The sequence below is a fragment of the Beta vulgaris genome, chromosome 2 (assembly GCF_026745355.1).
Source record: "Beta vulgaris subsp. vulgaris cultivar EL10 chromosome 2, EL10.2, whole genome shotgun sequence".
NCBI lineage: Eukaryota > Viridiplantae > Streptophyta > Magnoliopsida > Caryophyllales > Amaranthaceae > Beta > Beta vulgaris.
In genome coordinates this window covers 50,313,010-50,340,653 of record NC_079203.1, presented here as the reverse complement: position 1 = coordinate 50,340,653, position 27,644 = coordinate 50,313,010, and the positions used below count along the sequence as shown (strand labels likewise).

General features: G+C 34.5%; 2 protein-coding genes across 5 annotated transcripts; one reads left to right on the top strand and one right to left on the bottom strand.

The window, feature by feature from the left end:
• The first annotated feature begins 3,277 nt into the window (after nucleotides 1-3,277).
• LOC104907713 (alpha-N-acetylglucosaminidase) lies at nucleotides 3,278-16,250 on the top strand. 3 transcript variants are annotated; one of them, XM_010696686.4, is made up of 19 exons: nucleotides 3,278-3,561; nucleotides 5,106-5,179; nucleotides 5,301-5,512; nucleotides 7,033-7,154; nucleotides 7,642-7,727; nucleotides 8,388-8,482; nucleotides 8,628-8,709; nucleotides 8,930-9,036; nucleotides 9,902-9,932; nucleotides 10,576-10,693; nucleotides 11,308-11,358; nucleotides 12,099-12,208; nucleotides 12,292-12,394; nucleotides 12,495-12,593; nucleotides 13,545-13,655; nucleotides 14,326-14,573; nucleotides 15,008-15,245; nucleotides 15,343-15,421; nucleotides 15,801-16,250. In XM_010696686.4, the coding sequence occupies exons 1-19, from the start codon at nucleotides 3,337-3,339 to the stop codon at nucleotides 16,034-16,036; spliced, it is 2,427 nt and encodes an 808-aa protein (XP_010694988.1). In that variant the 5' UTR covers nucleotides 3,278-3,336; the 3' UTR covers nucleotides 16,037-16,250. The 3 variants fall into 3 exon arrangements, with proteins under 3 accessions (XP_010694988.1, XP_048495313.1, XP_048495314.1); XM_048639357.2 differs by having other exon boundaries at nucleotides 3,494-3,561; nucleotides 5,290-5,512; XM_048639356.2 differs by lacking the exons at nucleotides 7,642-7,727; nucleotides 8,628-8,709.
• Nucleotides 16,251-16,376: 126 nt separating this feature from the next.
• Nucleotides 16,377-26,002, bottom strand: LOC104907724 (polyamine oxidase 1). Of its 2 annotated transcripts, none has more exons than XM_057392745.1 (10): nucleotides 25,373-26,002; nucleotides 24,196-24,445; nucleotides 23,973-24,080; nucleotides 23,807-23,868; nucleotides 23,460-23,614; nucleotides 21,156-21,323; nucleotides 19,007-19,156; nucleotides 17,641-17,895; nucleotides 17,141-17,222; nucleotides 16,377-17,043 (listed from the first exon to the last, which is right to left on the bottom strand). In XM_057392745.1, the coding sequence occupies exons 1-10, from the start codon at nucleotides 25,422-25,424 to the stop codon at nucleotides 16,829-16,831; spliced, it is 1,497 nt and encodes a 498-aa protein (XP_057248728.1). In that variant the 5' UTR covers nucleotides 25,425-26,002; the 3' UTR covers nucleotides 16,377-16,828. The 2 variants fall into 2 exon arrangements, with proteins under 2 accessions (XP_057248728.1, XP_010694995.1); XM_010696693.4 differs by having other exon boundaries at nucleotides 21,180-21,323; nucleotides 25,373-25,999.
• Nucleotides 26,003-27,644: the final 1,642 nt, after the last annotated feature.

The following is a 27,644-nucleotide window of genomic DNA, read 5'->3' as shown; positions in this document are numbered from 1 at the left end:
ACCAAGACATCCTTGGTTTTAATTTGTTTATTTGGTGGTGTAGAAGAGAGATAAAAGGAAGTGGGATTTCACAAGTGGAATTGAAAATTGAAATTCCCAAACATATAATAAATCTCTTGGACTGGAAAGAAGCAGCTAAAGATTATGAAGAAAAGAAATACAAGATTATATACAGTTAAAAGAAGCATCCCACTTATCAAACATGAACTACACAATCAAAAGTAGCACAATCTGCTATCATTCATGAAATGTATATTTATTTCCATTATAGCATAAGATCATAGGCTATAAAGGAATATCACACTTTGCTCTATAATCCTTAGAGCATCCACAATGGCAAGCTACAAGTAGTTGTAGCTTTGTATGCCACATCATATTTCCAAACTACAACATTTCCAACCTACAACCTCTCCCATTGGAAAACTACAACCACTTGTAGTTTTTGTAGGTCCCACATGTCATCACCATATCTACAATCTTCAATATACATTTACAATCATAATTTCTAATTAACTTGTAAAAATAATAAATTGTAGAAATAAATGACTTTTATTCCAAATTTTAAATAACTAATTTTAAAAAAAATAACAAAAAAATAATTAAGATACAACATAATTAATACATAAAAACGAAAAGCGAGATTACATTAACAAAAAGTACTACATATTGTCTTGATTTCCAAAATGCGTCCAAATATGTCCACTAGATCCGCCTTGAGTTGATGATGCTTTTCTCTGTCTCGAATTGTTACATCTCTTGCCAGATACGATTCAAAATCCTCAGTATGTCCTTGACGGGTATCATCACGATCAATTGGTTGTGAAAAATCGGCAGCGGGAAAATTTCTTGAATATGTGTGTCGCTCATCTTCAACAATCATATTATGCAATATGATGCAAGCTTTCAATGTTCTTCTGAACTTCTACAACCTCTTCTTGTTCATCAATATCGATAGTCGCTCCTGAAATTGGAGAGTCTTGGTGCATGGTAGAAGCTCCAATACTCTCTCTTCTTGAACTTTCATGAACCACATATGATTCATGAGGGAAAGGAGGACGAGAGTAGTACATAGGCGTAGTTGGACGATTACTCGGCCTAGGCTGGTAATAATAGGATGGATGGTAATACATTTGAGCGTCGATGGGAATTGCTTGATTTGGATCATAATATGATCGGGAAATTGGGCGAATCGGTATGTTTTGGGCATTTTGATTATTTTGGGTTGGATTTTGGGATGTTTGATTTTCTAAATTTTGAAAATTTTCTAAATAAGGATAATATTGACTATATGGATCTTGAGAATAATCATCCATTTGTGGGGTTTTTTTTTTTTGACGGAAATAATATATGAGAGAAAGAGATTATAGAAATTTTGTGGGTATATATTTTTACAACATTGTTACTCCTATTTATAGACTAATATTTGAAAAAAAAAAAAAAACGTTGCATTACTGTAGCACAATATATACTGTTGCAAATAAATTTACAGCTCCACAAATCAGTATATTGCTCAACATTACCGTTGGAAAGTGATTGAAACATTTAAAGTTGAGTGTGATTAGATAAGTGGAGCCCACAAGTACTTGAGCAAAGCAAGTAGCTTTGTGAAGCTACCTTGCTTGCCAAAGCAACAAGTGGAATTCTACTCCAACAATGGAGCTACTTGCTCCAAGTATTTCAATATTGCAAGCTGGGACTTCACTTGCACTGCTGCAGATGCTCTTACCTTCCTCTTTCCCTCCTCCTATCCATACTCTCACTTTCATTTTCACTCAATTTTTTTGAGAGGGTTTTCGTTTTCATTCTACATTTGTTTATTCCATTAGAAAATACTCCATCCGTCCCATAATATAAGTCCTGTTTCCTTATAAGGTGTCCCAAAATATAAGTCTTATTTCTATTTTCAATCAATAATTATGCCCAAAATACCCTCATGAAAATAGTTTAATTCCCAAAATGTCATCATAATTTCAGCTTTCAATGCACCATTATTAATGACAAAATGGAATCTTTTACCCCATTGAACTCCTCTACACATTAAACCATAGTTTTTATTTTTTGTCAAAAAGTCATCATAATGTAAGTATTTCTCAATAAAAATAATTTTTTTGTATTCAAATAAAACAAGATTCCATTTAACCTTAATTCCCGCGTAAAAACAGAATCAGGACTTATATTATGGAATGGAGGGAGTATTTTTCATAGAATATCATAATTTATTGAAAAGATTTGTCGGCCAATCAAACGGATCCTAAGTGGAAAAAATAGTTTTCCCAAGGGTGAAAAATCATTCTCCCACTAGCAAAAATAATTTCCGTTCTAACAGAGAGAATGCCATCAGTTATTATTTTTCCTCGAAAAATGCTCCACTAAAAAATTTCCGTCAAACAAAAACGGAACTAAGTTTAATAATAGATCCCTTCTTGTTATATTGAAACCTTTTCTCAACTTCAAAAGATGGTAACATATCCTAGGGAATGTCATATCTTCATTGCCATCGTTGGAAAAAAAATGTAGTTCTTTACACTATAACCAACATTCGAGTAGTAAGTGAGAGTCGGAAAAAAAATCTAAATGGTAGGGTTTTTTGTTATGCCAAAAACATACTAATTTACCAGTAATGATTAAAGAAGCGCAATTGGGTGAGAACAAAACCAAGAGGGCAGACGGGCAGGGTCACTGTCACCAATAAAGAATTTTTTCCTTGAATAATGCAAAAGTGGGTTTTAATTCCCAAAATATGCCCAAAAAAATTAAAATTCCCTGCGTACCGTCCACGTAGGACGGCACGCGAGAAATTTATTTATTTTTGTTTTAACCCACAGAAACCGCTACTCAAAGTAGCGGTTTAATTTTAAAATAAACCGCTACTCTGAGTAGCGGTTTAATTTTAAAATAAACCGCTACTCTGAGTAGCGGTTTACCTGCACAAAATATGGTAAGCAGATATCAGTTTTCATAATAAACCGCTACTCCGAGTAGCGGTTTTACCTAAGTTGAAAAAAAAAAAAATTCTCGGCACTTGTAAACTGCTACTGCAAGTAGCGGTTTTACTAAAAAAAAAAAAATTCTTGCGTGCCGTCCTACGTGGACGGTACGCAGGGAATTTTAGTTTTTTTGGGCATATTTTGGGAATTAAAACCCAATTTTGCATTATCCAAGGAAAAAATTCCACCAATAAATTATGCTATGAAAAGAACAAGCGTTGACCAAAAAAGTCGAGAAAACGCAGCGTTTTACAAGACAATACCTCTACAATAATATCCACAAAGACGCATTTGACTAAACACTGATCAATTGAGAAACAGTGTTCATCAGTTGGATGTCTGGAAAAACATGTACTTCCATAAAAAATCTTTATTTCCAATTATAGTTGTGATTTTGATCTTGCAAATATGCCCATCATATTCATCTCAATCATCCGAACCAATAAGGGATATAATCAACCGTTTAGATTCTCAACGATCATCTCCAACAGTCCAGCAAAATGCAGCTAAATCCCTTCTTCAGAGATTGTTGCCTTCTCACTCTTCCAACTTCATTTTCAAAATCATTTCAAAGGTTTCAACTTTCTTTACTAATCAATCATTATTTTTCTGGGTTTTATTTGGATGTATTATTTGGTTCGTATTTTGCTTGTTTTATAAGGGTTTTGACTTTGATTTGTGTTATGTCTTGATTCTTATGTTAGCCGTATTCTTTTTAGGGGGCGTTTGGTATAATCAATGTAAACTGAATGGAAATGATTTGGATAAGGAGGAGAAATGGAAATAACAACTATTACCTTTAAATAGTTGTTTTGTATCTGGTGGAATGGAAACAATTTAGAGTTTTATGATTGAGGAATAAATTATCTCCACGAGTTTGATAAGGGTAACAAATGGAGGGATTATGTTTCCCTCCGCGAACGGTATTTGTTATTTAACACTCGTACCAAACAATGAGAAATGGAAACGGTTATTTGAATCCATTCCGTACATCAACTTTTTTTTATACCAAACACCATCTTTATTGTATCTAGATTTTGCAAGTGATTTCTGTTTGTTTGCCAACTTATCAAGTTTTCATCTTTAGTGGTTATGTGGTTGAAATTGTATGTAGGAAATATTGTTTCTTAGGAAGTTTAATTTACCATGTAGAATTATTTATGTGCAAAAAGTTTTTGATTGATATGGGAAACAAAATTTTCCTCAGGAAGTACTATTTGTTGGGAAGTAGGACTTCTTAACCAAACAATTTCACATTCTTTCATTTCCAAGGACTTTTACTTTACATGATTTTTGAATGTCAACCAAACTAACAATTTATAATGTGGGTTTATAGTTTTGAACTTTCGTGATCGTTGCTAGCGCCTCTCTGCTTGTTTTGTTAGCTATTGGAGTGATGTTTATGTGCTTCAATCTCGTATATCGTGACATTTAATGTTTGATTAATCTATTGAGTGTCATACTTCAGACTTAGGTTCAAATTGCATGTGGTGCATCCCTTGACCCTTCAATCCTTCATGCTCTCTTATCTGCATAACGTACTTCCCCCCTTCCCCAAACAGCTTCTTAATGCCTGCCTCCATTTTTGAATTACTTGGTTTTGTTGTGGCTAATTTTGTTGTAAAGAAATCAAAGTAGGGTCACTTGCTCTTTCATGTGCGCTTGCTCTGAAGTTGTTTTTAACCAAACTTTGACCCGTGGGTTGGCGCGTTGTTGTAAGCACTTATGGATGTTGCTTTTGTTCTTCTAATATTGTCTAGTCACCAGGAAATTGGAACTTGGGAGGTATGTAGCTGAGAGTGTCACTAGTGAATTATAATAATTTACTTTGATCTTATTGATTAAATTGCTATGTGCCTATGCCTTTAGGGACCATACATCTGTTTATCAGTGTGTAAGGAAATTTTTTTCTTCATGTAGCACGTAGTCTTTTGGATTGCATAATCTTCCACTGGATCTTGTGTGGGCAGAATATTATGAGTTTAGCAGTGTATGTGATTAAAATTATTTACATGTGTCTAAAGCTCATTGCCATCATATATTGCTTCTCAACTCTTGTGATAATTGTGATATCGCTGATATGTACTGAATTAACAAAATAATATGTCCATTTACTAGGATGTTTGTGATGGCAACAGTTGCTTCTGGGTCGAAAATTACAACAAGTCGACCAGGCATGGGCCACAGATACTGTAAGTTTGATAGAAGCATTGCTGTGAAATGTAATATCACATATATTTATGTTATAGCTCTTCCGTTTTCGTCTTTTTTCTGTTTAGGCATGACTGGTAAATGTCTGTAGTAAATTTTCAGGATAAAGGGCACTACAGCAGTGGAAATAGCCTCTGGCCTTCACTGGTACTTGAAGTATTTCTGTGGGGCACATGTTTCATGGGACAAGACTGGAGGTGCTCAAATAACTTCTATCCCAGAGCCGGAATCACTTCCTTTTGTTAAAGATGAGGGTTTGGTTATGAAACGTCCAGTTCCATGGAATTACTATCAAAATGTTGTTACTTCAAGCTGTGAGTACTATTCTTCTATCCATGGCGTTCATTTCCTTGTTTATTGCTACTGTTGTCATCCTCAAGTTGATGATTCACATCACAATTTGTTCTGGTATTGCTGGTTAGATTCCCACTAATTTGAATCAGGAACTTGCGGAGCTGGTGTCATCATGTGTACATGATTATATCATGCTATGATAATTCATCATGGAAATTCATGACTTCTCCCAGTTGTGATATTTGGACTTTTTCCTGGTAATTTGAATTATTAAGAAGGATAGCTCTAAATTCGGGAACTCTCCCGCATATTTTTATAACTTTCTGTCCTATGTTTGTCATTATTAATAATGAGTGAAGCAAGCTACCCTTGAAACAAATGCTGAAAAACAGTTCATGCACATTTATTTTGTGATTGATAATCAATTATGTAAGTAAGGAAATGTGTGGAAGGAGAGGGAAGAGAAAGGAAAGGGCACATATGTATTTTTTTTTCCAGAACTTCCCAACATCGGATGGATTTGGTTTGTTAAGAAGATTAGATGAATGGATTGCTCCAGTTTTCTTCCCTTTCTTTTCAAATTTCATATCCAAACAAGACAGAAACAAAAGGGATCCCTCACTCTCCCTCCTCTCTTCTACTCTCCAAATTCTCTCATCCTGACACATTGTAAGAGTTTGTCTGCAGTCCTTCTAAGGATGCCTTTCTAAGGATGTCTGTATTAGTTTCTAATCATAGAAAGAAACTGAATGCATTTAGTGGTGTCCTTTGCTTAGTATCTTAGTAAAATACTAGCATGAGATATGTCGGTCTTGCTTTGAGATTTTCGCCGGATTTTTGTTTCTATATGTTGGGTAGCTCATATGCAATGAAGATAATTGGACAACGTCATCAGGCACTGATTTATTTTAACGTCTAATTAGATAGAAAATCATTCAAATTATTAAGATAAAGTGATAAACTCGTTGTTCTTTCTTTCACCAGTCCTTATTGAATCATCTTTAGAATTAATTAACCGATTCAAGGGGAAGGTAGCGTCCCTATATACATAGATTAACTTATGGCTGTTCAATTTTATAGAAATTTTAGAAAGATAGTTTTCTTTTTCTTTTTCCACTGTCTGTTTCTCGCCCTCAAGGCCTCAACATCCTTTGTCTCCGCGTCTTAGTGTGCAACATTATAAAAGGATAGTGCATTGGTTTGTGAAGATGCCTGTTGGGTTATTTTTAGCTGATTGTTTTTCATTAACAATGAAAGACTCACTCCTAATTGGTAGTTTGGAAGTAGTGAACCACAAAATGATGATAGTAAATATTTGGGTGGTCAATTGTGTTAACCGACACATTATCTTAGTTATATCTTTTTTTCTAGGTGTCTCTAGGGCTAATTGATTCTCTCCTAAATTCACATTGTTTTGCCATATTGTTTCTTCATGCACCATCTTTCATTCTTTGTCTTCAACTCAATTTCAATTTTTCACTTGTCTTCAATGTTACTTTTGATTTTGTATTATTCTAAAATTGGCATTGTGGTTTTGCAGATTCCTATGTTTGGTGGGATTGGAAAAGATGGGAGAAAGAGATTGATTGGATGGCTCTTCAAGGAATCAACTTGCCTTTAGCTTTTACTGGGCAAGAAGCCATTTGGCAGAAAGTCTTTGCGGTAAGTATCTGCATAATTCCCCAAGTGTTTCTGATTGCATCTTTCCGCGTCATGATGAGTATATAGTTGTGCATATGGTGGATACATGCACAATCAAATCAACCCTTAGGGGAAGTTAGCATGTGCCTAAGGTAGTCAACAATCTAACTTAACTGGAGCTTTGCCGTATGGATACATGATGCCCATGTAGCCAGGCTCACCTGGTAGGTTGACGAATTGTTGGTTTTTGGTCATTGTGCACCTTTACGTTGAACACCTTCACTGCTAAGATTTTTGACAATAGACACCCAATGTGCAGCTCACTTAAGCCAAACTCCAAAGTCCATTGTACGACAAGGAAGGCTGAAACTGTTTTGAGTCAGTGGAACACCTTGGGGTTGATATTTTAAATCATGTGAATCATTCTAGCTTCCTGCAGAGAATTAGAATTGATACAGTAGCACATAATTGTAATAGGTATCCCTTTTTAATCCTATCATGGTTACAGGACTTCAACGTCAGTAAAGAAGATCTGAATGATTTTTTCGGTGGACCTGCTTTCCTTGCATGGGCACGCATGGGAAACTTGCACGGGTCAGTACATATTATTGCACTCCAGTGTCCTTTGCCTTTATATTACAAGTATAGCCTTGACATCTAGAGTCCTAATCTTTTGCTTGAGTTGTATATATTCCTCCTTTAGGATACTCTACAGCTACTGGAACAACTCTTTCAAGTTTCTGTCTGATGTATTAACTTATCAATCAAATTTATCACCTTAACTCATTTTAACAGGACATCCCTCCCTCATTCCACTGCGCGCATGAAGTAGCCATAGCAGTCTATGAAAACCAAACACTGCTATCAATGTATTGCTAATCAAGATGCAACTTTTTTTGTATAATGATCACCAAAAAGATTGGGATTTCCTTATCTCAGATAAATAATAGTAGGAAGAGTAGCTAATTCAGGTAGTAGAATCTGTAGAAACCAGACCTTAATTTTTGATAAATGTATCATATAGCTTCGTTTACATACAAGTATACTCTGATGGTCTGGTTTCATTGCCAGCTGGTGGTTCATCTTTGTTCTCAACAGTTTATAAGTTCATCTTGACGTTCTTAATGGTCTAATTATCTGATAGATTTATAATTTTGTATCCAGAATTTTTTCTGATGGCATCTTGTCAAAGCTATGGTGGATCTGACATGTCTTACTTTGATCTCTAAAAGCCCAATGTCTATCATGTAACAGCTGGGGTGGACCATTGCCACAAAGTTGGTTAGACCAGCAATTGGCGTTACAGAAGCAGATATTATCTCGTATGTTGGAGCTAGGAATGACCCCAGGTATATTTGAATTAATCCCATGATTTTTTATGACCAGAAACTTTGAGAAATATTTTCATTGACGTATCATATATTTATAGACATTATAGTACTAAGTTATTGCTACCACCTCAGGTTGATCTAACAAGAATATTTCCTTATTCAGTCTTGCCTTCATTCTCTGGAAATGTACCTGCAGCTCTGAGAAAAATTTTCCCTTCATCAAATATAACCAGGCTGGGAAATTGGTATTTCAATCCTCTTGTGGTGTCTGCATACGTTTCATGCAGCGTATCATCTTTAGTTAATTTTGTGCTGATTGTGTTATCATCTGCATCTGATGGCTGACGCTAAGCCACTTCCATTAGTTGCTCCTTCTTCTGTAATTTGGCCAAAATCTCAGTGAAACTCTTGAATGGTTCTATTATCTCTAATTGGATCATAAATTTTTTGCCTTTCTGTTTGCAGGAATACTGTTAGTGGTGACTCCAGATGGTGTTGTACTTTTCTTTTGGATCCTTCTGATCCATTATTTGTTAAGCTTGGAGAGGCCTTTATTAAGCAGCAGATTAAAGGTGAGCTGTCTGTTTATTTGTTGTAGTATATGAGTTATCTCCTGTTAGACATGTTAGTTAATGGTTATATTGATGAATGTCAATAGTCTGACATAGCATTTGAAAATGTGGTTTAGAAGTTTATTATGTGGGGTAAATGTTCTTCAGAAATATGAAAAAGGATAAAGGTTTCAGAAATATACTATAAGAGGATTAGACACATGGGGCTCCATGTGTATGCTAATGACGCTATGTGTGGCAATGTCACAATGAAATCTTGATAACTATTTACAGAGCCACATGTCAAAGTTGCTCTGAGCATCATCAGTAACTTAAAAATGATTAAGCTCATGTAGGTACAAAATCAACTTTGTGGCTGAAGGGAAAGATATAAAAATGAGAAAAATTTTTGGGGAATCATCATCCTCTGATAGTATGGCATGACCAATGACACCCAGAATCATTCCAGCCCACCCTTAGAGCTTTTGTCCCTTGTGTTTATGGACTATGGCAGGTTGAAGGATTATGTGAATAAACAGAGATTGGCCAGAATTAGCTCAAATGATTGACTGAAACTGGATTGAATATTTTAAAAAAATTTAATTTACCCAAAACTTGGGGGATAGTGCCTAGTAGTAAATTTTTATGCTAGTGGGAAAACTTTGGGGTAGTTAAGAGTGGTTAGATGACTTTGTGGTAGATCACTCTTTGCTTGACCAGACTGATCTGTTTATCACTTAATGACACTGTTGAAGAATCATCCTTCTGTTTTTTTTAGATATTTACTTAACACTGCTGAAGAACATTTTTTATTTTGTATTATCAGTTATTGCTTTTAAACTTCAATTAGATGCTGACCTTATTGGTTTATCATTTGTCCTTACAGAATACGGAGACGTGACTGACATATACAACTGGTAAATAGACACTGCTTTTTGCTAGTCCAGTATATTCATGAAGGATCATGTGACATATATGTAACTAAGTAGTAGTATATCATATGGTTCTTTCTTACCAACAATTTGTTTACATAGTAGTTGCTTTAGTTCAAGGTATCTCCAATTTTTCAGTACTATGTCTTCCAAGCATCATAATGAATCTTTGACATTCCATTTTTTTTGCTTTAGTTTTGCGCCTGTAAAATGGTTTTGTAATGTGTTATCCATGGTGAAGAATCCAGACAGAATCACCTAGTAGGCTTAGGATCATATTGGTCTGGTTGCATTGTTGATCTAGTTAAGTTGTTTTCTGTAAGTTTATGATACGCGGTACACACATGCACACATGCGCACACATAAATGCAGTCAACTTGTTCCACCATGGATACACACATACATATTGGTTCGATTTCATTGTTGATCTAGTTAAGTTGTTTTCTATAAGTTTATGATACGTGGTACACATGCACACATGCGCACACACATAAATGCAGTCAACTCATTCCACCACCAATCAGATGTTTTTAGGGTACTTCTTTAGTTAACTTTTCATCTCAAATTCTTCAACTTTTTGCTGCTGGTTTGTAATTTAGCTCTTCTAATGCTCTCACAACATGGACAGTGACACATTCAATGAAAACTCTCCACCCACTGATGATCCAACATATATATCATCACTTGGGGCTGCTGTTTATAAAGCAATGACTAAGGGTGATAAGTATGCTGTGTGGCTTATGCAGGTACATCCCTTTGTCTTCTCTCTTTCATATCCTAGCTTCCCCGTCAGATCCTCTTGCTGAAACTATATATAGCAGACTTCAATGTTGGGAAAAAAGGTTGACTGCGAAAGTTGAACATTGAGTGCTACAGCAACAAAATTCACATAAATTGATGCAGGAATAAGTTCACTGTTTGAATCCTCTTGGTAATTTCCGTCGTCTACAAAAAGTATCAATTAGCTAATGTATCCCACATTATCTCGCTGGACTTTTTGAGTAATGTAATGATAATTTTTATGAGTCCCATTTCTTGTACACGGCATGTTAGGCCTTCTCATTTAATCAGGGAAATCTTATTCTGAAATTTGTTTCTTCTGGAAAGAAGAAAGGGAATGAAGATGGTGATAGTACTAAACAATTCTACAGGAGCTTGTCAGTTAACTGGCTCATCATGTAGTCTGAAGCTAGGAGTATATAATAAATGAGATGTTGTGTGTGTCAGCATCTCTTAATATGTTTGCAAATCAGTTGCACATAAATTTCAACATCATCTTTTGCTTGTTTTCACCTATTGCAGGCTTTGCCTACTTACTCTGCTAGTATTACTTTAATTTCAATAATATGTTTCTTTGCAGGGATGGCTCTTCTATTCAGATTCTGAATTTTGGAAGCCGCCTCAAATGAAAGTATGTTCTCTGACTCTTGTTTAATATGAGCTGTGTTCTTTTTACAAAAATCTTCTTTGGCTATGTGTTTATTTATCAGATGATTTGATTATGAATTTAACTTGCACTCCTGTTCCTTCCTTATCGAATACTTCCTCTGGTTTTTTTAATCTACACAGTTTGACTTTCACCTTTGCCAATGTACAACTTTTGACCACCAATATCTTTAGTTATGAACTAGTTGTTGACTCGAGCGTAGTTCGGCATATATTGTATATCTTCATAGGGATTGAATTTGGATATTCCAATATTCATCTTCATAATCAATTCATCATCTTAAATAAATTACTTTATAGAATATAATTTAAAAAGATTATATGAGATTTCTTGTCAAAAGAGGATAGCTTATTTTTAATAGAATATCTTTTTTTCATAATATCTCACAAAAGAGTTAGACATGAAACTTTTAATGAGAGAGTGACATGTGTCACTTTTTGTTATTGTTTTAGTATAATGTAATAGATAATAAAAATTATATAAAAGTTGATATTTCAGAAGAGAGTATAACAAGATCATATATGACTGTTTTTCCTTATAAATAAACCACAAATGGTGGGCAAAGAAAACTAGTATAGTATGTGGATAGTGTCAAAGTACAAAAATTGTAGATTAAAAGAAATGGAGGGAGTACTTCACTCCATCAAGCAAAAAGCTTTATGTAAGATATCTCTTGTGAATTTTGACACTTCTCTTTACTGTAGGCTCTTCTTCATTCCGTTCCCAAAGGAAAGATGGTAGTTCTTGATCTATTCGCTGATGTTAAACCCATATGGGAAACATCATCCCAATTTTATGGCACTCCTTACATCTGGTACCTAATCTTATTTAATATGTAGTTGGGTGAGTCATCATCAATCAGTTAATTGTATTAAGATAATGTTTATTTGTAACCAGGTGCATGCTTCACAACTTTGGTGGAAATATTGAAATGTATGGCGTATTGGATTCAATATCCTCAGGGCCGGTCGATGCTCGAATTAGTAAATTTTCAACAATGGTATGATGTGATATCTGATGTTCATATACATTCAGTTGTATTCACTCAGAACAGAAGTTTATGTGCTTTGATATTCTTATCTTGTTTATGCTTCACCTAGGTTGGAGTTGGTATGTGCATGGAAGGAATAGAGCATAATCCAGTTGTCTATGAGCTCATGTCTGAAATGGCTTATCGAAGCGAAAAGGTTCAACTTCTGGTAGGTGAATAGATATGATTGGTATGAACTAACCAATATAAGGGTGCACCTGATACAAGCTAACCCATTTTTTGTCTTTAGTGGTTAACAAGAAGAGAAAGTTCAATTTGCGTTAGGTCTCTATACTGCTTATCTATAATCCCATTCCAATAGCCATGTTTGATGTGTGAGACATCCTAGTATTCATCCTGTTCGAGAATTTTGATAGCAACCCAAATTCTGTCTTGAAGAATTTTGGCATCATTGATAAAACTATAGCACTAAAATTTCTATGATTGGAAATCCACGCTTAGTACTCACTTGAAGCATCTGTTATTTAGCATTTCTTTTGATGTTTTCTTGTCCTTCATACTACCTCATGTCCGCTGAAACCTATTTTTGATAAAAGAAAACCTTGTGGTGGCTCATGATGGAGCTGGTAGTGGACCATTTTGTAACTCAGGTGTAAGATTAACCATAGTCAAACAAGTGTATCCTGTTATGCTGCAGTCATCCATCTCAACAGCGGTATTTTGCAATATGTTGAACTTCTAGTTCTAATTGATTATGTAATATCTGCTGGCCTTCCTAATATTTAATGCCTATGTTATCATTTAATAAAATGAATAATAAGTAGGAAACTTCATTGGTGTATTGTTGAATTTCTGCTCCTTTTCACTCTCTTTTGTTGTCCTTGTTTCTTGATTGATGTTGATTGTCGTGTCACATAGGCACCAGAATCTAGGACCTTCCCTATTAGGGAGGGTTCTGAATTTTTCAATTTTTATGATAATGTTTTAAGAAATAATTGGTGATTATTTCATTCCTAACTTCAATTTCCAGGTTCCTCATAACTAGTCACCCTGAAATTGCTTAATTCACATATTTTAGGCATGACTACATGTGTACTGCATCCATGTAGTCGTTCTGGAAGTGCTTAATTCACATAATTCACTATGTATACTCGTACAGGAATGGGTTAAAACTTACTCTCATAGGCGCTATGGTAAAGCCATTCATCAGCTAGAGAGAGCTTGGGAAATTCTTTACCACACTATTTACAACTGCACAGATGGAATCGCGGTAAGTTGTTTTCTAACTGATGTTATCTTTGCCTTTGTCCCTATTAGCTTAGGATAGTTTTCGTCTTAAATATACTTCTGAATATGCTTCTGAAACTGCATACTTGTGCGCTTATCTTTAACAAGATCATGCCCTCAACAAGGGGAGAGACCTCCAACCAACTTTTCGACAAGTTTTCCTGTATCTAGGCATGTAATTTGAAAGATGTATATGATTGAGAATTCCAATATTATTATATGGGCAAGAAAGTGAAACATGAAACTGTTAAGCAATACACTTTGTACTGTATTATCATTAGTCTATGGAGTGTTATTAATAATTTTGGGTTATAAAAAGTCCTAGACTAGAATAGTTTTATACTCCTTGTACTTGTTTTATGTGAAGTTGAAGGCAGTGAACACATTATGACTGAGGATCGATTTCAGAACAATCTCTGTCGTTGTAAGCCTAAAGGATGCGCATGTCTATCCCCCTTACTTTGCCTAGGAGATGTGTCATTTGAGGCATTAGGGATGCATGCAAATTCCATTTGGAAGAAAAAATTTATCACGTAGATTTCTATTAATGTGTAGATCAAAAAAATGCGGAATGCCTAAATTTGATTTGATGGTTTCGCTTATTTTTAGTCTAGGTGTTTGATATATGTCTTTTCTGCTTTTCTTTTTTACAGAATCACAACAAGGACTATATCGTTGAGTTTCCTGACTGGGATCCTGTAAACAACATAACACTGGATGTAACCAGAAAACTTAAGAAGGACAATCTTTTCATCTTACACAGAAGTACGAGGCATATTTTGCTTGAGTCGAGGCCTTCCCTGCCATTGCCGCATTTGTGGTATTCAACTCAGGAAGTTATCAAGGCTTTAAGTCTGTTTCTTGATGCTGGAAAGGATCTTGTCGGAAGTGTTACTTTTAGGTATTTTTACGATCTATCTTGATATTATTTTTTTGTGTCCAGTCACTTGTCCCTAGATTTCTGAGACAAAGATACTTCTGTAACAGATGGAAGGTACCGCGATATATATAGCCTTTGGTATGAAGTTTCTACATTCAAATTTTGAGTGTCTTAACTTTAGACAGAGAAAAGTATCATTTTCCAATTACTTACAAGAAAAAAATAAAGAAGTTACCTGGCAACTTAAGATAGTTTTTCGCTATCCAAGCATTAGACATACAAGTATATAACATTACTTTTTGTACATAATTTAAAACTTTGCAATCCAGATTTACAGGGATACTTTCTCCAACAGGAATGTCTTTGATGTTAAATATATGAGTTGAAATATGTTTGGGTTGGTCCTTTTGTTTACTATTAGTAAGATGATATAAAGATACTTGGCCTTACGACAGGTACGATATGGTTGATTTGACTCGGCAAGCACTTTCAAAGCTAGCAAATGATGCATACTTGAAAGCGATGACTGCTTTTCAGCTCAAAGATTTGAAAGCATTGGATTTTCATAGCCAGAAGTTCATCAAGTTAATCAAAGACATCGACGAAGTCCTTGCTTCTGATGATAATTTTCTACTTGGGACTTGGCTCAGTAGTGCAAAAAAGCTGGCTTCGAATCCGAAGGAGATGAGGCTGGTGAGAACCTACATTTTTTTTGTTGTGCACATTCATAATCATAATAACCAAGAACTCTTATCGTGACAGTCTTGATGCAATTTTGCTTTTGCTGCAGTATGAGTGGAATGCGAGGACTCAAATCACAATGTGGTTCGACACAACAGAAACCAACCAGAGCAAGCTCCATGATTATGGTAAAAACTAGTGTTTCTAATAATTTTATTTTACTTCAATTTGTGCTCTTTTTTTTGCTTGTACCACTTTGACTTCCACATTTGTCAATGCAGCCTTGACCATTAATACCTAGGAGTATTATTTTTAAAAGTTTCAATGACACTTCACGTAATAAAATTGTTTTTCCTATTCGTAAATATATGGTCAAAATAGAGTATGTGAATAGTTAAAAAGTCAAAGTAGGATAGGTAAGAAAGAACGCGGAGTAATTACCTACAAGAAGAGGTGTGACTTAGGAGCTCCACTTCATTCACTTCTACTAGCTAGTTACTTTATGTTTGATGTTGTATTGATCGATGTGACCCTTATCGTCTCCTCTTCTGCATCTGCTCTGTTTAGCAAACAAATTCTGGAGCGGGCTGCTAGAAGACTACTATCTTCCTCGTGCAACGCTCTATTTCAACCATCTCAGAAAAGCCTTGAGGAATAATGAGACTTTCAAGATTAATGACTGGAGAAGGGAGTGGATATCTTATTCAACTGAATGGCAATCTGATACTAAGATCTATCCCGTTAAGGCTCAAGGAGACGCACTCTTTATAGCCAAGAAAATGTATGAAAGATACTTAAGCTAGGACTTCAGTCTGTTAACTACTTTTGGCTGAGCATTTGTTGTGTCTGATACCCCATTGCTTCAGAGCATTAAGCGAGGGGGTAGCGCGTAGCGAATTAATTGTATTTATTTTCCGTGAGCTTTGTATGCCAATGTAAATTGCTAAATTGTACTGTTGTATGAATATGCATTGAGATAAATTAATAACTATTTACAATCTAACAATTGTTTCTATATATTTTAATTTACAAAAACTATGGTCAAAAATTAGTATATCAATAGTATAAAGTTAAAAGTACTGTAATGAAAAGGAGAGGAAGTGCAACCATGCAACTAGGTATTGCAAGTTGCATGCTCTTGGATTTATTGATAATCAATATATACTTGATAATATTAGAATCTTACAATAAAGTACATCTTTTTCCTTCCAAAAAAGAAGTTATAGTACATGTTGAATGAATTGGATTAGCGTTTTAGCTGGTTAACATCAGATAAACCACATACATAATCCAAAACTACTGAACCCTATCCAAAATATGCTTTGTTGCTTCAATCAATTTTCTTTACTCTCATCTAACTAACTATTCACCAAATCATTATGAGTATACTGCTTGACTTAATCAACTTGAACTTGCATACTCTTACATCAACTACGCCAACCAATGCAGGTAGCTTCCATCTCCAATGTCCCAATCAAGTATCATCTATATTTTGCTTGGCGGGTGGTACAAGCACCATAGCTTGCCCTGCTGTTTGGCTCGACGAGTGCACCATTACAATCAATAAATTGCTCACAAGTGATTCGTCCATTTAGTCATAAAATGGCCTCTGGCAATCCTAGGTTGCTGCCAAGGAATATTTGCCTAGGCAACTCATACTTGTGAATTTTTGATATCTTCTCACTGGGAGACAAAGTCAATGATCCTGTTAAAGCTAGCAAAGGTTCCAACAGGAATGGTGAAGTACTGTTGTTTTGTCTTCCTTTCTCCGTTCTCATTTCTTCTAACAAAGTATTTGCGCTGTCAATGCCTGTTTGTCATGACGTAAAAAATAAGTCCAAATTAGACTATCTATCGTCTATTGGCTGCAACATTTGGAACATTAGATCAAATTTGACAGCATTTACCTGCAAGATATCCTCCATGAACATAGCCATTAAATCTCTCACTTGTATGCTCTCCTGAGAAGAATATGCGTCCTACTGGAGTCTAAGCCCAAAAGAAAAACAGCAATTAGCAAAATAATTTCTAGCAACAATTTGACAAACAGTGAATTGAAAGAAACATCAGGACCATCTAATAGGGTGTTCAATGAGACATGATACAGGGAAGTCCAAACAAAAAGGCAAAACCAATTAAGTCTCTCTAATCTCACAAGGTCTTCTTGGGGTTTAGTGACCATTTGATGATTAAGAAATTTGACGAGAATGATGACTATAGAATGTATTTATTCTGAGTCATTTTTCATCTTTTGGGTGAACATTAGCCAGAGTCACCAAAGTCTTTGAGACAACCATGACTTCATTTTTGCATGTCCTCTAAACATAATATGGCACCTCATCAACATGAAAGTTGAATGCAGATTAAAACAGGAAATGCAGTCCCATCTGTCCACAGACATTTGTACCTTAATTTCTTGCACAAGCTGATTGTTGGAAATGATGGGGTAATTGCTATAGCTGCCCCTCTGAAAGCGATTATTCCACCAGCGAGGGACAAGTATGTCAGTGGCATCTGGTATGTCAGAGCCGAACATGTCTCTAAGAACTTCCATGGCTTCTTTGAGAGTCTCTTCGTCAAGTTGGGCTTCAACACGTTTCGATTCACCATTTGTTAATGTTACAACGAGAATATTGGATCCTGGATAGGCACTATCCATGTGCTGGGGACAAGGCAATAATGCATAGTCAACTAGCTCGGGTCAGTACTAGGAAATGCAAACATATATCAGCAAATGAATGTTCAGAATCTTACTGTTTTGTCATGCATTATAGAACTTTGATGTCAGAATCTTACTGTTTGTCATGCAGTATAGAACTTTTATATCAGAATTCACTGTTTTGTCATGCATTATAGAACTTTGTGAATATAAGCAGCAATAAACTACAACATCAAGAATCAAAATGACAGGACAGGCAATTATAATTGTCCACAGCTCCATATTCCACAAGAAGCCCCGTGCACCGGTTATATATCTTTGATATCTCACTCAAACTTATATTTTTAGCAATTTTCTAAGATTTGCTTAACCAGGGCCTAGTCACTAGCCTAAGAATAGAACTACACAAAAGAGGGAGGTCAAATGCAGATTGGCCTTCAAAGCACAACGCCAAACTTGACATAAATCAAGAAATTAATAGTGCATCACAGCATTGAACATGGCATGCAGAGGCCTAAAAGTTGCACTGTATCATATGATAGAAGCAATAACAAAAGCGCAAAAGCATACACTTCTTTCTGAATAAGAGAAACTAATTTCTTTCTACATCACAATCTACATCATTAAAAGCGTTTGCCTATTTTTAAAACACCAAAAAGCATGCCGTAATTTGTGGCAGTCCTTTTTTTTTTGTATTTTCTAGATTTTCTGTGAGTCAGTCTGTGATTTGTTGAGAAGAATCCTCAAATCAGGAACCATTAAATTAATGATTAAATGAGGGTGGAACCTCCATTCTGAGGAATCAAGAGGAGGGCAATCAAACATTCCAAGAAAGAAATCCGCTCTCATGGCATTTGAACCCATAAAAGAACCTAAAGTTCACCAAAGACCCCACCATGTTAATCTCTTTGTGAATAAATAAAACATTATCTTGAATGATTTATATTGTGAAAAGATAAAACACAAAGCGCACCAACACACCACTTCATGATTATTTTATAATGCCCCAATGAGAAAGATAGAAAGAAAAAAAATCGAGGAGTCACTAGTTAGAATCTAACTAGTGACTCCTCGATTTTTTTTCTTTGTTAGATACAGCAAAGATCAAACTCACCTGCCAGAACGTATAGTAGCCTCTCCTCTCATGTGCATAGATGAAGAATTCTTTATCTGGTCCGGATGGCCAAAACTTACAAGGAAACTTGAGGAAGATTTTAGTATATACCATCACATCACATTTATCAATGGCTTCAGTCTTCCACCTCTGTTTCAAACATGTAAAGAATATTATATAGGAGACATACGCCACAGCATAGATGAAGACTATCTGATCACAGAACATAATAATATTAACTTCGACATTACTTCGTTTTGCAATCACCAAATCAAAATTAAGGCCACTAGTCACTCAAATTACATAGTTCAGATCCTCATTCAATCTGCAAACAACTTGTATGTGACAATCTCAGAAAAGTACAGTGAGATAATTGTATCTATGTCACAAAACTTATGGGTCCACAGGGCAGGCCAGAATGCCTTCATGTTTGCCAACAAGATAATATATACCTTTTCAGTTGTCCAATTCTAAATACTAATTTGTTTTGCACCCACCTTCCTTTTCCATGGTATCATAAATCCATACAAACTTTAACATTTTATATACAATTGCTTTTTAGTGATGCATGATATCTAATTACAATTAGCATCTGTTAGACTTAGGAAACCTGTGGGTTGCTAAAGTACCGGGGACAAGAAAATTTTCTGATATCTGCAGAATGCAAACATGACGTGATGCTACTAGTGTTTATATGATAGATTAACTTCAGTCGACAAACTCTGACTATGCAAGTCCACAACTCACTTAGCTTAGCCAGGAACTCAACCTAATAGGTATCCTTAAAACTGATGCTGCATTATTTTTGATGTTTATACCACAGTATAAGCATTGAAAGCCGATGTATCAGCAAACTGATATACCCAACATAGATGTAATGCATTATGCTTTCTGGATAAACAGAACATATTGTTCATTATATACACACTTCTCAATAAGCAAAAAATAAACTAAAGCAAATCAACTATGAAAACGAGCGAAGATATCAAAAGAATCTAGTATCTTCCTCTATAATCACCAGTGTCCAGTGCATGAGTAAGATATATATACATACATACATACATACATACATACATACATACATACATACATACATACATACATACATACATACATATATACATACATATTTACATATATACATATATACATATACATATACATATACATATACATATATATACATATATATATGTAATACATATATTATATGTAATACATATATATATACATACATATATTTGATTGGACACATTAGCGAGATGACTTTGTGTCCTTGTGACAATAAAATACTCTAACCATCTCAAGTGTTTCGTCATAGTATCTTTTTTAATTAGGTCTGAAGAATACTCTTGTACTTGGTTCATTAGATGCAGTTCACGCACACCATAGCCAAAAGTCAATTATTATTGTAGTTTGTCACTAATGGGTCACTTTTGAACTTAATCTATTATAAGCTGACTTTTGTAATACAAGTATTTCTTCTCTTTCCATATTAGCACATTTCTCTATTTGCTTAAATTTGTCTTTCTAGTTGCTACGTAACTATAAGCTTATTTGACTTTTTAAATTCAGGTATCTCAACCATGACAATAGAAAGGGACAGAAGCAGTATGAGAAGTGCAGGTGTTGTTCTCATAATAAAAAAAATGTCGTTACTTATGCTTTACCCATTTTCTTTTGTCGAAGCTCATCAATATTGACCATATTTTTCCAATATCCTGGAAAAAATAATACTATCTAGTAGGATCTTGTTAGATTCATTTTAGTGTTAAGGCTAAATCGTCAACTTTTTCAATTTATGGAAAGATATTTATAATTATATTGGAGACTGTAAAAGAGAAATGGACAAAGTCTTGGATGGTGGTACTCCTACTCCATTTTTATTTGAAATATGACAATATTATTGTTCTCAAAATATACATAGTACAGAAAAAAAAAAAAAAAAAAAAAAAAAACCAACGTCTTAAAAGCATGTTTCAATATAAAAAAGCCAATATTGTGAAGGTACGTTTTAGCACAATATAACTATATAATTTCATATACTAATTCAAGGTATATATATCTTTCTGTATGAGGATCAAAGTTTGGCATAAAAATTGTAACATCGTGTAAGAATAAATCAAAGGAGTATAATATACTAACATACACAATTAAAAAGGAGGATACGTACGGGCAAAGGTGGCCTAAAAGTAATCAGATCACTTTGGAGTACGCCAATGCTAACAGACAAAATTAAATAACTAGCCTCGTAGATGCAACCATCCTCTGTTTTTACTGTAACGCCGCTCCTTGAGTTTTGTATTTCCCGAGCAACCTACCAAAAACCAAATGCTTAATTCAACATCTAAAGAGCTTGGATTGATAAGACTAATTAATAGTAAAATCGTAGAGGATCAATGCCACCAACCTAAAAAATAATAATATCATTGCAAAGCACATAAAATTCAAGCGGCCACCACCATTGTAATCATCACATAGTTGATAGTGCAATATTTAACAGGAATTGATTATGATTTCAGCTAGAACAATGACCCCTCCTTGAATAAGTGGGAGCTTTGTCCAAAAATCAATAACAATCAACTTAGATTCTGAGTTACCTCAAAATTACACCTTTGTGGGCAATTGGGCTTCTCAGGTGTTCTTACTTCACCTCTATATTAGTAATTCTAAAGGCCTATACGATTATTTGGGAATAAACCTCTCATCTAGATTTTCGTCAACTACATATAATGAATGGTAGACCCACACCCATTGTAGTTACAAAAATGCCTCGACAGACTGTGTTACAGAAATGTTTTTGGCTAAAACTTGGTCATTAGTCTTGTTCATGTGAGAGAAGAAGAACGACAACAGCATAAACAGATTAAAAGAAGATATAAGAGGGTTCTTGAATTAGCATGGTTTAAGTCTGATTTGACATTCATTATATTATAGTTATCTTGCGTATGTAACCTTTTACAACATACAAAGATGGACACAGTAAAAGGTAGTGCAATCTAGTGCAGGGAGACTGGGACCTACCAAAGGACTAACTACAACTGAGGGGATTCAAGATGGAAATCATCACAACTTCATTACTGTATGATTAGGAATCACAATATGGATAGGTCAAACAAGGCTCTATTGTATTGGGGCATGGAATAGGAAAAAGGGGCTAGATTTCATTACATATTTTTGATGTGGGCATGTGCAAATCTGCAAAAAAGTGACGGTCAAGACTCAAAGACACAAACCCAGCTAGCTACAGCCTACAGCAACATACTAGTATATAATTTTCAGATATCAAATCAGATCTTCTAAGTTCTAACCATGCAAAACCTAATCATGACAACTATCTTAGCCGCATCATGGTAACATTAACCCTATATCTATAACATATAGGTTGAATAATGCAAAAACCACTAAACGATGAACTTCAATTAACAAATAAGACAAGCCAACTTGTCACTTTTAACTCTTACTAATAATGACATAATACCAGCAATCCCTAACAAATCATATAAATTATCATATTAATATATATTATCCTCATCATCATAGTCACCTGTGCCATTATTATTGGTTCAATCTTGTTGCTAATCCAAAGTCAAAACAAGAGCTAAAACAAACAAATCGACATCAATGGTGCAAAGAATCTAATCCTATATTTTTGCACTATAATATTACAATTTGAAAGCTAAAGGGGATGCATGACACATTTAGAGTGAGTAAACAGACATATAATTAGTATAAAATAGAGCATATGATACATACAGCCTAAAACAACATATCAACTACTGTTCATTAAATTGATCACTTACCCCATTTATGAAAAAAACAAACATAGAATAACCAACAAAAACAGAACTTCAACAAAGTCATCATTGTCCTACTACGCCTCCTAGCTAAGAAATTATACATGCAGAACAAATCAGGGAGTTTCCTTTCTTCTGTCTAATTAGTAAACAAAACAAATAGCAATATCCTATCTTTAATTTCACTAGTAGAATATCAATATATCATTGTTTTGCTGCAATGTTTAAGGGACATATTGATGCGGTTTAAGTACCACAGCAAATCAAGGTGCAGCAATATAATGAACACATTTTCCTCTCCAACTACATTATTATCAACGGTAATAATATAACGAACTCCTCGTTAAATGTTGTGTATGGCACATATCAAAAGGGAGGAATAAGTTAATGAATTTTCTCTCTTTTCAGCACTTAATGACTAACAAAGTTACAACTTTTCGGCACTTAATGACTAACAAAGTTACACTTTAATCAATAGTAATGCCAATTTGGAGAGAAAACTATGACTTGACGATCATTCGAAAAAATAGGGGTTAATTCATAAACTTGGCTTAATACCTTAAGAAAAGTTTCATATGTACATTGAGTCATTGACAAACAATTTCATTTCAGCATTTCATAAAAACAAGGACTTATCTACTTATCATATGAATTACCTTGTTGAGTTTTAGCCGATTATCCAAAATCTCACCATCAGAAGTCAAAAGAAACGTTTCAGCCATTTTGTATAACAAATACTCGTACCCTCTTTCATCAGCAACTAGAAATTCCCTTTCCCCAAAATCAACATATGTAGAAATTGGTTCTACCTCTGCAATTTACAACAATCCCCATTACATTATTTCAAATTAATAACGTCAGAAATCATAAACCCTAATTTTTCTTCGTAAAATTCCACTAATCAAAGATAACCACAACAATATTAAGATTAAATATATTTGTACTCATAATTAGCAGAGCATTCAAAAAAAATTAAAACCCCAAAAAAAAAAAAAAAAATCACCTGCCATTTCAAAATCATGGAGGATGAAATCAATTGCCAATTCAATTGGTGTTTTAGGCGAGCTGCTCAAAAAAAAATTTAAAAAAATTAGTGAGTAGAAACTAAATTTTATGATTATAGTACTAAATTGAAAATCACATAAATAAAAATTTTACTCCGAAATTACTTGGGAGGCTCAAAAGTATTATCAGCTTCATTACTGAGTCGCTCAATCGCCGAGTCAACCGCTTTTTTATACGAGTCAGCAGCAATTTCGCTCGAAAATATTTTCCCACTGTCAAAATTAAAATTCCCCCAAAAAGTCAACTCCTAAACCTAATTTTAAATTAGTCAGCTCCAAATTTTCTGTGCTAAAAAACAGAGAAATTAATAAGGAGTAAGAATCGAACCCTCTGTCGTAGATATTATAACGAGCATTGCTATAATCGGAGAAGCAAGTACGTAACCCGGCCCGGTTCGCGAGTTCCCAGACCGGGTTTGATTCTTTACCGCCGACGCCGGCGATCCAACCGGCGCCGAGTTCGACATTTACGCCGGAAAAAGTTTCTTTACGAATTCTACCGCCGATTCTATCGGAAGCTTCGAGAATAACGATATCTTCAACGCCATTATCGGCGAGTTGTTTCGCTGCTGATATGCCTGTGAGAGAAAATAGAGGAGAAAATGAGAAACCTCTGTTTCTTTATAAATAAATGTATCGTATCGACTTAGCACATTTGTCGATTAATAATTTTGACCATTAATATCTTCAATTATACAGTCGAACAACGATTTAGATGATTACATTTTTTTTTTTTTTTGAATAGTAAAATTAATTCATTAATAAAAAGTCATACGACATCTACATAAGCAATCGAATCAAACAAATACATAAGTTGAATCAAACAAAAATTTCCTTCATAAAAACTACGATCGTCAAACAAATCTTGCAATGTGGAACATCTCCCGCTTATATCGCTGGAAAATACAGCCTTGTTGGGAGACAATCTAACGATCCCTTGTAGTCGTGAGGATGATTTCCGTCGGATTCATCTAACCGTATTCGAAAAATTGATAACCTTTGTGATCCGCATAATTCTTCACGAACAAAATAATTTCACGGCAATCCATTAGATCTAGTATCCCGGATTGTAACCTGTAGAAATTCCCCCTCTAAAAGAGGAGAAAAACCCTGTCTTTCGAAGGAGGTCGAAAAACCTTGTCTTTCGAAGGAGATCGAAAAACCTTTTCTTACGAAGGAGATCGAAAACCCTGTCTTTCGAGGGAGAAATCGTTATTGGAAACCTAAAAACAAATAAAAAAAAACAAAGCTGGGGGCTTTCCAACGGTAAAAACCGATGGAAGCCCCTTTAAAAATCAACAATGGAGGCTAGGGTTTTTGAAAGTAGAGAGGAGAGAGGGGAGAGAGAAAAAAAAAGGGAGAAATTGTTATTTATCCATACCTATCCATCTAATTATTTAGATGATTACATTTAGGTATTTAAATAGTGTAAAAAGTCGATATGATACATCTATTAAGAAACAAAAGGAGTAAATGCATTGTTGATTAATTAGTAAGTTAGTTACCGGAGATTCCAGCGCCGATAATGATGACTGAAGAATGTTTAGTGGAATCCATTAGAGGAGTGAGGAGAGGAGAGAGAAAATGGAAAGTTTGTTTTGAGGAGAGAGAAGGCGGGGGTGTTAAAACAGCGGGAGTTGGTTTTTATAGTTTTTGTGATTGTTTTTGTTTTTGGGGAAGATGATTAAAAGAACCGACCTCGAAAATTACGAATTTAAAGGTGCATATGGGCTAGTGGGCTAGGTAGTAGGACAATTGAATACTCTCAGTGTTTCAATATCACCATTTGTTTTTTTTTTAATTTTTTTTTTTAAAGAAATAAAAGGGATTTCATTAATATTTCGCCAAACGACACTTACAAGTCATTTATGAAAAACATAAAATTCTAATAGAAATACATATCACCCTAAAAATGTAAACATCGCAGATTTGACTTAATTTTGCCTTAATAAAAATCTTCATCTGAAGCAATGCAATCTGTGAGTTCGCTCTGGTTCGGCATACGATCTGCAGATGTGGAAATTTTGGGATGAACGTACTCCAATAGTCTTCCATAATTTTACAGAAGTTGTGAAACCCTAATTCTTCAGGTTGAATCTTGAGCTTCAACCAGTGAGAATAATTTCTCATACCTAAAAACAAAAGAACCATACTCACAACTCCTATAGGGGAGAAGGAGATTTCCAAAACATAAACTAAAAATCCCATAAAAGGATTTGAGAAAATCTCATAAATAGATACTAATTTATTGAACAAAACAAGAAAATGAACTAAAAACTGAAATAAAAGGGAAAAAGGGGCTTACCATGGATGAAAACATCCATGGCAGGCTGGCAGCCCCCTAATTGATGAAGAAGAGGTAAGGGAGGCTAGGATTTTAGAGAGAGAAAAAGAGAGGGGAGGCTAGGTTTTTTTTCTAAGAAAGTATATTTAAGATACAGAGTTTGTTTTATAAGATACTGCCTACTTTTAAATTAAAATTAGGCAATGATGAGTTTAATATTAAAAAGAGAATTATCCCAATAGTGACTAGGATAATGTCTTCGGTGACTATTTCAATCCATTTAGTAACTAGGTCTACTTTTATATTGAGATTAGACCGTCTCCTATAATAAAATTTGTAGATACATTTTTTTTGTAATCCAAAGATACATCTTTATGAATTTTTTTCCTAGATAATGTCCAAACGAGAATTAATTTTCGGCATACTGTTTACGTAGGACAACACATCAGAAATTTGCTAGCCGCATGATGGCCACGCGCCGCGCAGACATGTGGCCTGCGTTATTTTTGTTTCTGACAGTGGCGATTTACCGGTATAAACCGCTATCTTGGATAGCGGTTTTGCTTTGCCGAAAAAAAAAGAAATATATTGTCTAGCATGTTATCCTACGTAGACGGTATAACATAAATTAATTTGAAGTTTAGCGCATAAGAGAAATTAATACTCCCTTTGACATTATTTATGGAAAAAGCTACATCTTTATAGATAAGGTTAATATTCTTTATGTTTTTTTTTTAATGTATACACTTTGTACTTTATCGATATTTATCTATTTTTTCTGAAGAAAAATTGTCAAGTACTTTCTCTATTTTTAAGAACCTTTGTGTACTAGGAAAAAGAAATAGGTAATATATTGCCAAAATATTAATATTACAATTAATAGAGAATTTCCTAAAATGAAATGATGTAAGTATTAAAAAGCGGATGAAGTATTTTATATGGTATATGATTTGTAATTGGTAGACAAGAAAAATAAGTCAATGAGGCTCTTATTAGATTTGTCTCACCATATAGTTTCAAATATATCAACTTCCTATAAATTTTTTTCTTAATTATTGATAATTGAATATATTGATGGTCAAGTTTTTACAATGATAGGTGTAAAAGTTAGATTTGGCGATTACAAAGAAACATATATTGTATTTTTGTAAATTATTTTCAGCATAAAGTCATCCTAACTAGGACGCCTAATATCACATGGGTGGACGGAAGGTCTTATAAATACTAGTTCAAATGATGGGGTTTATTTGAGAAAATCAATGTATAACTTTTTACTGTATTTTACAAATAAAATAAAGGTGTCTACATACTTTTTTAAAGGTAACAAATGGAGTATAATAAGAAATCAACTGATTATTATTGTATGAATATGAGTATCGCCCACATGATAACCCATTACTATGGGCTAATACTCCTATCACTTAGTATTACACAATAATAATTGTGAGCTAACCCGTAAAAGTAAAGGCTATTCTTCTCGCTTATGTGTCAAT

Excerpts from the sequence above, each read along its gene's own strand:
- LOC104907713 (XM_010696686.4), top strand. The coding sequence starts at position 3,337 with ATGTACTTCCATAAAAAATCTTTATTTCCAATTATAGTTGTGATTTTG. Across the intron at positions 11,359-12,098 it reads GGAAGCCGCCTCAAATGAAA|GCTCTTCTTCATTCCGTTCC; the intron begins GTATGTTCTCTG and ends TCTTTACTGTAG. Across the intron at positions 13,656-14,325 it reads ACTGCACAGATGGAATCGCG|AATCACAACAAGGACTATAT; the intron begins GTAAGTTGTTTT and ends TCTTTTTTACAG.
- LOC104907724 (XM_057392745.1), bottom strand. The coding sequence starts at position 25,424 with ATGGATTCCACTAAACATTCTTCAGTCATCATTATCGGCGCTGGAATC. Across the intron at positions 23,615-23,806 it reads CCATGATTTTGAAATGGCAG|AGGTAGAACCAATTTCTACA; the intron begins GTGATTTTTTTT and ends TGTAAATTGCAG. Across the intron at positions 17,044-17,140 it reads TCATGGAGGATATCTTGCAG|GCATTGACAGCGCAAATACT; the intron begins GTAAATGCTGTC and ends CATGACAAACAG.